At 51.9% G+C, this 11,195-nt stretch overlaps 1 protein-coding gene and 1 long non-coding RNA gene across 2 annotated transcripts; one reads left to right on the forward strand and one right to left on the reverse strand.

The window, feature by feature from the left end:
- Positions 1–4,724: 4,724 nt before the first annotated feature.
- On the reverse strand, positions 4,725–5,895 carry LOC100907387 (acyl-CoA-binding protein homolog). The gene is made up of 3 exons (XM_003745378.1): positions 5,573–5,895; positions 5,124–5,252; positions 4,725–5,016 (listed from the first exon to the last, which is right to left on the reverse strand). Exons 1-3 carry the CDS (start codon positions 5,588–5,590, stop codon positions 4,909–4,911), a joined length of 255 nt encoding a protein of 84 aa, XP_003745426.1. The 5' UTR covers positions 5,591–5,895; the 3' UTR covers positions 4,725–4,908.
- A 3,844-nt stretch (positions 5,896–9,739) lies between these two features.
- On the forward strand, positions 9,740–10,577 carry LOC100907529 (uncharacterized). The gene is made up of 3 exons (XR_145561.1): positions 9,740–9,982; positions 10,088–10,206; positions 10,401–10,577. It is a non-coding gene; the product is annotated as an uncharacterized LOC100907529 (long non-coding RNA).
- Positions 10,578–11,195: the final 618 nt, after the last annotated feature.

Genomic DNA, 11,195 nt, shown 5'->3' on the forward strand with positions numbered 1-11,195 from the left:
GATCAGCGCCCGAACGACTCCCTTCGACGGTCGGCATGAGCATAATGTCTCCGCTGCTCACTCAGTTTCCGGACGTCGAACGTGTACCCGACGACGCACCAGAGAAACGCCGATCGGACGGCAACAATGACGAAGATGGCATATGGGAACCAAAAAAATTTCTCGGGCTGGACCACACAGCCAAGGTTCAACGTCCCGGGTACCGTCCCGTATTCACATTGCTTCCGAGGACGGATCCATAGAGCAAATGTACCCAGGAGGATCAAGGCCGAGTACCTGCATATTTGTCCGGCAGCAGGGATCGAACCCACACCGCCTCCCGCGCGAGCGGCGTCGTTGCGGCTATGCACGGCATATGGGAACCAATGCAATCCTCGTTAGCTTTTCTCTCTCTCTCTCATATCGCTCAACGGTGGAATATGAGGAAGATATCGACGCCACGTTTTCGGACCGCAACCGAGTGGTCTCGTGAGCACGAATGGCGTGCTCTAGCCGGAGAGCGAGAATTCGCGTTATCGGAGCGAGCCTCCGACCTTCGCTGGGACAAAAAGAAGCTCACGATAGTCGAAGCCGGAGGCTCCACGATTAGAACCGCTGAAGAATACAGATGCCGAAGAGGATCAACGCCTCCTCCATCTCAGTCGGAGAGATAGTGCTCGTGTACATTCGTTCTGAAGCGACTGTATGGTCAGACAGCCGGAGGGGGAGGAACCTCGCTCTCAACGTTATGGAACGCTTGATCCCGCGATTTCTCCCGCGGCGACGCGGTGATCCTGCTCAACCAGGTCCATGGCCGGAGATTGAATCGCTCTGCCCTGTTCATGGAGAGCCTGAAGAATCGATAGATAGAGGCTGAGGATACAATCTTCGGCTTCTCGGCGATTCGTGCTCCCTCATTTCCAAGGGCTTCCGCGGATCCTTGTCGAAGGAAGGATTACATCAGATAGAATCTTAGACCTCCTTCCGGAAAGAGTACCGCTTGAGTCGCTCATGGAGCTGATCAGCGTGCTTCCGATGAGAGACCCCTCAATGACGACTACCCAAGCCCGATAGTAATCCCAGGAGGTCGTCACTAATTCCACATTGCCCCGATTCGTCATTCACCCGCCTAAAGCTAGCTCTATAAAATTCGATAGTCTTTCCAGACTCCTGGATAGTGATGAGATTAGATTATTTCGGATGTCGCTGGGAAATTCGAAAATGGGTTCAGCACGGGAACGAAAAGCTTTTTCAGACCTACTTCCGAGATGAGTCAGTGATGCATCGAATAGATAGGAGTCAATTTACCGAGCTGAAAAGTCTTTCGTTGAACTAAAGCGATCATCCTTCTGGTCCTTAAACGACTCCAAAGTGTCGGGGGTCTCACGGGGTTCTAGTTATTTCCTCATTTGCGATGGCGTGTTTATATTTACTTGTTTTTTCGTGTGTCTGCGTGTGCTGAAAAAACAAAGTCCGCCTCCGCAAGACCGATTGCGCTGGCCGAGAAGCGGGTTCAACTTCCGTTAGGGTGAGAGTCGTCGTCCGACGAACGAGCGAAGGAATCAACGAACGGACGGACGAATATAAGTTTGAATGAAGCGTGTCTTCCCGTTGCGACTCCTCAGGTGAAAGACTCCAAAGCGTTCAGCTGCTAGAACTCTCGAAGCCGGATAACCGAGACCTCTCCGGAATTTCCGGCGCCCCCGATAGAGACGTGTTAGCGACCATACCGGTGTGGGCCAACCGATAAGCGATGAGACTCTTCTCGGTCGCATTCTTTTTGTTTTGCTCGGGCATTTCGGATATCCCCCGCGTTGTGACGGCAAGTAACTTCGACCCCCCTGGAATTAGCATGGCTATGCAAAGTATCGGACAACTACAGCAGTTACATCGACTGAGTCGTTCGATGAACGTGAGTGAAGTAGCAGCGGCTGGATCACGTGTGGCCAGAGAACTTTCGAAGTCTCTCAATACGGATGTGTTCGCGGTCGGTAAGGCTTTGGCAGGCGCAGGAGCCGCCGTCGGCTCGCTCGTGTTCCTGGGAGGCATGGGAGCTCTGCTGGCAACGGGGATGGGCGCATTCAAGTACTCGCCAGAGCTCTATGACGGACCTGTCTTCAGGAATGAAAAAGTACCCCCTTTTTATGCGGCACGAAGCGCGAAGAACTTCCAAGATGTCAAGAAACCCACGAATCCTGAGCTGGTACCTGCCCTGAATGATCTCGTGGCGAAACTATACGATGTGCTGGAAAACGGGGTTCCACAATTCTTCGATCGTCGTTGAATTCATCTCTGGGATATTGCCTGCGTTCGTAAGGCTGAGGAGATCTGGCTCCCCGGGCGGGAGTCATCGATTCGGGCGGCGTTGTCAATTCCGCTGGCGTCATCGATCGAGGCGACGATGAGATGCCCCGTCTGACAGGGATACCGACATATGTATACGTGAATCAAATTCACCATCCCCAGTTCACTGGTGGGAGCATCTCGAGGGAGAAGAAGTCTCGTATATTCCCCGCGAAGCGTACATCATCTCTCATATTGTCGAGTGATCAAATAAAAACGCACCAAGTAATCGGTGGAACCCCTGATATGTGTATACCCCGGCCTGAGGGATCCCTCTCCGAGGGGGAGTATTCCACTGCGCGCTCGGAAAACTCATCCGCATCCTTCGATTTTCTTAGGCGGCATTCTCTCTACCGCACAGAGGAACGACTCGGATGAGAGTTCTGCACCTAAGCGAGATCGCCGAGACGCCTCCGAGCTGAGCATGAGATGATGTTTTGCATGTTGACAAATATGACTGCGATTCTTCCTAAGTGGCTTCTCGTGTCAAGGAACGAGGAGTGATGAGGAGGGCTTGCGATGCTCCCCGCTGGCTCGCGGTCCTCCTCGGCCAGGCGGGCGCCAGAAAGTAGGAGGAAAAAGATGCCACCGATGAGTCTCCTCATCTCTGTATCTCTGTAGAACCTCGTTGCGACTCATTCCAGGCTACCTGCATCCGAGCGCTCTCACCTTCCTAGCCAAAAGCGCCGTGTTCCCCAGCCTGCGCAGCGCTTAGAAACCTGGGAAGATGACGAAAATAAGAGGATCGGGCTTGCTAAACGCGGTCACTGCTCGAGAGGACCTCCCTGTCCAGCTCGAGTCCCTTCCCGTATATCGTGGCTGGAGGCTACTCAAAATGATTTTTCCCCGATTGGAGACGATCCCATCCGCTAGGCTTGCAGATTCGTGTAGCGATATATACGGTGAAGGATCACTCTGTCGAACTTCTTGATGTCTCGACGAGGCGCATGACAGGCTAGGTTCCTTGCTTACTCCCATCCGCAGTGCACCTGCACTGAGGGAGCTCCCCGAATATCCCGGAATCGTTCCATCGATAATTGTTACTATCACCGGAGAGGTGATAGTAACCTCGATCGAAGCACCCGATGATTGGCTCTGGAAGATACTCAGAACTCCTTCTACAGGAAGCGCATTCACGAGCGTAAGCGAAGCCCGACACCTACATAGAGTCCCGAGTCCGGAAGCTGGTGATCGATTGACGGGAGATACCGACTCCTTCCGGCCAAATGACTACCTGCTCCAACGCCGGACTCGCATCGCTCGGCTTGAGTCACGCCGAACTCCTGCTCCGATGGCGAGATGTCGGTATCAGACAAATTTTCCGGGAGCCTTCGGAATACGACAGCACTCACAATATTCTGGGGATTTCCCGCTTCTCGTCCGGGGGCGTCTCTAGAGTCGGAATACTTCCACTATCGTTCGGCTGCTCGCTGATAGTGCTCGTCCGAGGTCAATCATGTCAATCGCGATGGGAGCTCGTGGCACCTATCCATTTTTCTCTAACTATCGTGTCCTCTAGCTTCCGTGTGATCCTCATGAATCCGTGGAATGCATGGTCATTTCTGGATTTCTACTAAATCTGATGCCTGGGGATTTGCAGGCTTCTTGGATCGATCGCGAAGACTCTACGGAGCGATCCACGGGGTCCACTGCTTGAAGAAAACGAGGAAACACCGGTTCAGTCTCTCCGGTTGTCCTGGGTGTCCGAGTTCCTTTTAAATGTGCATGCATGTTTTCATACACTTTCATATGAGGATATGAATATAAACAGGCGTAAGCTTTCCGTAGTCAGCGATGAGGATCTGCCTTCGGTGCGTAAAGCCGAGGCGGCAAAGAGCAACACGGTCGCCTTAGATCACGGTGAGTCGACGTTTCCCTCCGAGATGGAGCACTGAATAGTGTTACTAGAAGTGAGGTAGCAGCGGGAGAGGAAGAAAGCGGGAAAAGTAATTTCAGAAGAAATGCCACGTCTGCTGTCTGTTCACGGATGCGCCGCGCCAGCGCCTCGGCTGCTTAGCTGACTGAGAACGCTTTTAAGAATGTAGACGAGCGATCAGTGAACCATTCACCGCTCCAGACTCTACCCGGAGTCAGCTAAGCGGCAAGCTGCTGTTCTGCCAACGGACGGGCAACCAAGCAGCAGCAGAAAACGTTCCGCAAAACTGAAGGGTTTTCTCCGGTCCGAGGGAAAGAAGGCAGGTTGCCTCGTGAGCCGGCCGGCGGAGCGGCCGACAGCCGGCTCGCCGGTCACCCATCAAGCGAACGCAGAGGTAGCCAAGCAACGTATCTACCGAATAACGAGGCAATGGGGGAACGATCATTCGAGCGGGTAGTAAGCAGCTGATCGGCCTAGTGAGCAAGCGAAGATAGCTGTGGCTCGACTCAAAGAATAGAACTTCTGCAATTCGTTTAAACCCTAATGTTTATTTGAGCATTCAGGTCTCTTGCTTTAGAGGATTTTGGTATCGAAGTGAGTTGCTTGGGGGAGCCTTTTTTCCGAAATCGGTACGCCGCTCCCCCCATAGGTTGCGGGTTAAAACTAAACGCGCCCTGTTGTGCATTGGGCGCATGGAATATTTGGGTATCTCAGTTGTGTTTCGCCATCAATTCTTTAGCCAGCGCGCAGTACTGAGCTTTCGCGTCGTCCTGAGACATACCCTTCCGACTGGTCCAGGCATTGAACTTGGCTTTACCCTGTGAGAAAATCATTGATGGGTCAACTTCCCGATGAGATCGTCCTGATCATAGAGGTCAGATGTTCTCAAACACCAAAGTCATGTACTGTTCGAAATCAGGCCTACCTTCACGTCGAGAAGACCAGGGGCGTCGCCGGTGACGTCCCCAACGGTCGCCTGTTTGTACAGACCGTACAAGCTGAGCAGCTCGTCATCAGACGGTCGGCTCTTGAGGTTCTTCACGTCGGCGGCGCACTATTGGATGATAAATAATCGACGGCTTATTATAGGGCAAGTACGATATCGGGGATGGGGCGCGGCAGAAGAATCGGACGAGGACTCGGAAGGTACACCTCCACATTTTTCGGACGATTTTCAAGCGACACTTTCAGAGGTTTCTCCGAGAGGTCGATGCTCATCCGTGAACCATGAGCGTGAGAAGCTTAATCCTTCGAAAGAACTCGAATCATCGGCACCAATCAGACAATTCACGAGACGAGCTCGTTGGCGGCGGAACGTGACATCGAATTCACTTTGTGGACATAGTGGAGGAATTTCAGGTAAGGACACAATACCTTTTCGAAATCGCACATTTTGCACCGGCTCAGTAGAATTAAGCGAGATTCCGCTATTCTTTGATACAACTCCTGCGAAATCGGACTCGACAGCTGCGAAAGTGTGAGATTGCCTTTCTGATCACGTCGCGGCCGGCTTATAAAGATTCGTGGCAACGGACAAGAGCGAGGATTCTGAGGGCAGACTGCGTTCGTCGAGGGTGAGGGACAGAACTTCTCCGCTGCGCCGACTTCCCCGTCGCCGGTGCTTCATTCAAGTGGAGAGAGGGTGTTAACGATTGAGCGCAAAGTTATTTCGCGGCCGCTGGACTGAAGCCGAATACGACTTCTCGCGAATATCCTCGTCTAGAATCTCGGTAGGCGACTCACGGAAAAGGGAAGGGTGTCTCGCGTCGGTCGAGCGGAAACAGCGCAGCATCACCACAAAAAGCCACGTATGGAATAAAATCACCAAGCTCTCCGCCATCGTGGTTGTGTCCCCCAGGCAAGCGTTTCTTCCCGTCATCCGCGAAATGTTCCCGATAGGCGGACTGCCTATGAGACATCGGAACCACGTCATCGGGGACGTCACCGAATCAATTACGGCCGTGGAATTCACTCTCCATGTGGAATGATGTCACATCTCTTCGACAAATATAATCTATCATATGGTGAGAGTGAGACGCCTCGAAGGAATCGGCGGAGATGAATTCGCTCCGCTTGGATCCTGATTTTTCTCGACCGCTCCGCCGGGAAGCTTCTGGGAATTTTCGGAGTCCGGTGCTCGGCGAGGGATGTTGAGTTTTTGCTGCGATGATTTCCCGGAGCCCTTCACGTTCGACGGTTGAGGGGGCCTCGAATGAAGCTTAGGCTGAAAGTTCCAGGGGTCAGGTGGAGCTACTCCATAAAGATGATTCCAGGCAAGAATACGTAATCTGCCGGACGGAGCCTCCGGCGTAGAGCTCGACCGATCCAACCTGATAAGGTGGCGACTTCCTTCTCAATGCGGGCAATCGACAAGCCATGGAATATGGCTTTGAGTATGCTCCCCATCATCGGCCGCCCTGAAGATGATGATTCTGCTCAATACCTAGGATGACGGCGCTGGCCACACTTACGAGAAGCGTCTCTTATCAAGTGATCTAGTCAGCCAATCGGACAGATGAGCAAACTATGCCCCAGTGAGTAGCCCTCGCGCCGGCTGATCTTTGAGCAAATTTCCGTTCAAGGCCACTGCTTGAGAGAATGCGGCCATTCATCTATCAGCGACTCGGAGCGTGTTCCGGATATCTGGTCCCCATCCTGTTCGGCAATGTTGGCGCAATGCGACCCCCTACCCCCCCCCTCAACTCAATTCGCTGCTAACGTCTCGGCGAATCAAAAAACTTCTACTCTCCCCTCTGTTTCGTGTCTGATTGTGAGATATCATGGAGCCGATCTCGCCTAAACCGAAAGCAGTGCTCCCGGAATGTGTAGTCGCTACTCTGAGAGATGACATCCGTCTAGCCGCGGCTTTCTGACACAACACCGTGCTCGGACGGATCCTTGATCAGAATCCCCCTCTCCCCACTCCAGGGATGTGGTTTCCATTGAGATATGAGCCGTACTCGCAGGATGAAATCAGCGGAAAGACTCCTTCCGGGGATGGATGGTTCGAAGACGAGGCGGATCCCGGCACCCCGCTTTGAAAAGTGAGAAGAGAATCGTCGCGTCCGGAAGTAGTCTTCCCCTCCGCAGAACATAAGTTGCACGCTTTCGGATGCGAGCAAGACGGATCTCGATACACGGGTCCACGGGTGGCTTTGGAGTATTCTGCAAGGATCGGTCGTGTTCCATCTTTCTCCGCTGAAATATATCGGAATCGCTGACTTCCACCTATCGGGTAAAGAGAAGTTCCGCGACTGGCTATGGAATAATGATAGGATGAAAGAACGTATGAGCCGCTACGATCGTCAACAATATTCAGAGATGCTCCTCATCCCGGAAATGGTGACGTCGATGGGTTCGAGACCCGACCCACGATCATCGGAAAACAGTACTTGGCCCTCCGATCGAAACCGCTGGGCGCGCCCCTGGTCGGGGGAACATTGAAAGCCTCGTATCGGAGCTTCGCAGGAAGGTCCCAGAGGCTATTCCGAGAAGCTATATATCGGCGGAGATAGTCAATCGACAAGAGAGACGACGAACATCTTCACTTAAAGGTGCTCTCTCGTCGGTCAGTCAGTCTGTCGGGCTGCCTTCTCCGCGCGCGGGAGCATCATGGAACCGAGAAAACGATTCTGTCTTCATGGGATTCAAGATCATCGGCGGTACACTGAAGTAAACCGAAGCCAAATCGGTACATGGACAGTCTGAGCGAACGCCACAGCGCCAGCGCCGTCCTCTCGTCGGCGGAATCATGGAATTTATCCACCGATATTATTGGGTACCTGTGAAAAAGACCAGGAAGTCGGCTTTTCCTGTGATGCCAGATCTTTGCTTGAGGAGATGTGGCATTCCCCATCTTGGGGAAACATTATAAAAAAAAACGAAAGTTCGATGGATTCTTCAGGGAAACAAATCCTTCCTCAAGCCGAGGGAAACAATGTCCATTCTCTGATGTGGATCAAGGAAATTTGAATGATGTGTACCGAAGCTTTTTCATTCCAGACTCTGAGGCTCTTTCCAATTATTATCCATCGCTATCGAGTGTACATTGTCGAAAAGTAGAAAGGCCAATCTGCTGAACATGCTGAAAATCAGCAAGGTCACTTCCTTCCCGACCTCAAGCGATGCAATGAACGGAGCTGGTCGCCGACGTCGTCTTTCCTCGTGAGGCATCAGCGACGAATATTCGAATCGAGATCACGGCGGGCAGGGCTTCCCGCAATCCCAATCCTGCCTACGAAAACCCAGTTCAAGACGTTCGTCTAGAAAGCAGATTCGTGCACTCGAGAGCTTTCAAAAAACTTTCTCTCCGTCGTATCACTCACGAGAGCGAAGTCGACGAAAACTGACCCGTCCTAATCTCTATCTCAACTACCCTCGACGATATGTTGATTCATTATCTTACTTTGAATTAGGTTCTCGCATCATCAAAATCCCCGAATCCTCTGACTTTTCCGACTCACGTCAAGCTATCTGCCGAGCTCATCGCGGATTCCAACTTCCCGCCGCCCAGACTAGGGACGCTTCCAATTATTCTCGGTGCGCTTGAGCAGCCGCATCACTCTGATTAAGAGGAGATTCTTTATATTCGACTATATTTGTCCATTCTCATTTCCTCGAGGTTCTCAATGAACTTCAGACTATTATCGACAGCATGGAACAACGGAAGCGTCGAGAGTCTTGAGCTCGAGAGCATTCCGAAGTTCATGTCGTGAAAAGCGAACTCGGTGTTTAGAGCCTTAAACTAGATAGCTCTCTCGACTGAAATTTGACTCTCTGTCGGGAAAGTTGACCGTTTTCGGGGAAAGTTTCAGCAATCGTGCCTCGCGACGCTACGACATTTCTTTTCCGCTAGATCAAGCCCCGAACTCTTGGAATCTAGTGAGAAAGTTTGCATTGTGAAATCTCGCTGCACGAATGCGGAAGGGTCGAAAATGACCGAGGAACGATCTTCAACGAATCGGGTAGTCTCATATCGCGGTAGCGGCGCGTCCCGGAACCAATGTAGTCAACGTATGGGATCGAAAGATAGATATGCGCCGGGCTTCCTTGTAGCTTCGCAGGAGGAAGCTCAAGTCCGGACAAGGCCGCGACACGTCCGTCTCTCGATTTGCGGATTATCAGAAGGGTGGAAGCTTCGCATTCGAGGTCGAGCTGGGGCAGTGATGCCGACTCGTCTTCGTCCCGGTCGACCGAACACCGCCAAGTTTAGTCCGAAAGCTAGGGTGCCTTATTGAACTGTTTCCGTTTATGGGGAGTCCATATGTGAGGGGTTCCTCATAGGCAAGACATCGAATTGAGATTGATTGATTGTAGATCATTGAGCTTTAGAGTATCGCGTGAAAGGTTCCAGAGCGAGAAGCATGAGTATAGCATCGCGCTTGAATTCAATCATGGAGAATATCAGTCTGAATGACGCTCGATAGGAACGAGTAGTTCCTCTGCACGAAACTAACCCCACAATCGCAAGAGAAGAGCTAACACTCGCTGATTCGGGAGAGGAAGACAGCCGGAGAGGCGGCTGTGGGTTCCCTGAACTCCAGATTGTCTGCCCTTTTCCGGCTTTAGAAAGATTTGCTTCCAGAATGAACCGTCGCGGTCGCTCTCGAGACGCACCCGAGCCCTTCCCTATTTCCTTTCTATTCTCGGACTCTATAAGAAGGCCCCCAAGGGACTCGAATCGAGAGCATTTCTCTACATCGTTACCCGGCAACGCTCGTCTAGTGAAACGACAGGATGGCTGACGATTACGAGACTCACGTCAACGTTCCGCTAGAACCCGCGGTGAGTGTGGCACAGTCTTTCTGATCCTCAGCGAGCCAAATAGTCAACATTGATTATATTCGATAACACCGAACCGTCCCAAGACTCAGCCAGTCCTAAAAACAGGTCCGTCGCTTTCTCTTGGAACGTCGAGCATCCCGATCCGAGGATCTCCCGGAACATCTAGATGGCTTTCGCCATGAAAGACGTCGCTCTGTGGATTATAAAGAACTCAAGGACTACAGGTCAGTAAAGGAAACTCGCTCTTTCGCCCAGCTGCACCGATTTTTGACATGGACGAGGGCACGCTCGGAGCTCGGAAGCAGGGATGATCGCGGTCGAGGTCATAAGCTCCCCTCGAGCTCGTCAGAACGGGATTAGCCCTCGCTTTACAGGTCCAATGGTGGGATGAGTTTCGATTCTGGTCTCTTATCTCCAGGAACCTCGCCGATGAAGAGAGGCAGACTTCGATTGCTGCAAAGCCTGTTGGCACCAAGAAAGCATGAACTCTGCAGAGAAGTCTAAAGACTAAGGGATCGAGATCGTGCTCCCACGTCGTCAGAAACACGTCAGTCTCCCCACTTAATGGCTAAATCCCCGAGTCTTGGTCGGGATCGTCGGCGATCACTCGGAAGGATGCGTCCCGGATCAGCTGGCTGCGTTATTCCAGGATGCCGTCATCTCTATCGCTTATGCAGTAGCTCTATCGGAAGGACATGAACTCGCTCGAGTCTAGAAAACGTATTTCTGGATTCCCGTAAAGTTCCGGAATTCCCAGCTGATGGACTTCTTTCTGGAATTCTTTCAACATCTATCGAGTGTCCTCAGGATGCTTCTTCATGGTGCTCTCGATTCGTCCCCTAGATATACCAGAACTACAGTTTGCGAAGAGTTTTTGATATGGGTTATGAGTATACGCTCGACGTCGGGAGACTCCGATGTCGGTGAGCCGGCAGAATTATTGTTCATTTCATATCGCGGGGAAACGATTGGCAGCTGGTTGAGAAATTAGTCATCCACGCAACGAAATGATGGATTCGACTTTCGATGTAAATAACTAGTCAGCCCAATAAAATTCGGTACAATTTTTCACCGATCCGGCTAATTTTCGAATGATGGCTAAAGCCAGCCCGAGATCGGGGAAATTCAAATGGAAGCACGCTCAGTTCTACCGACACTCAGGCGGACTCGATGCCGAATGTCACCTGAGAGCACACACTCATATGAGGATTAT

This window comes from Galendromus occidentalis, unplaced genomic scaffold, assembly GCF_000255335.2.
Source record: "Galendromus occidentalis unplaced genomic scaffold, Mocc_1.1 scf7180000077483, whole genome shotgun sequence".
In the NCBI taxonomy this organism is placed as follows: Eukaryota; Metazoa; Arthropoda; class Arachnida; order Mesostigmata; family Phytoseiidae; genus Galendromus; species Galendromus occidentalis.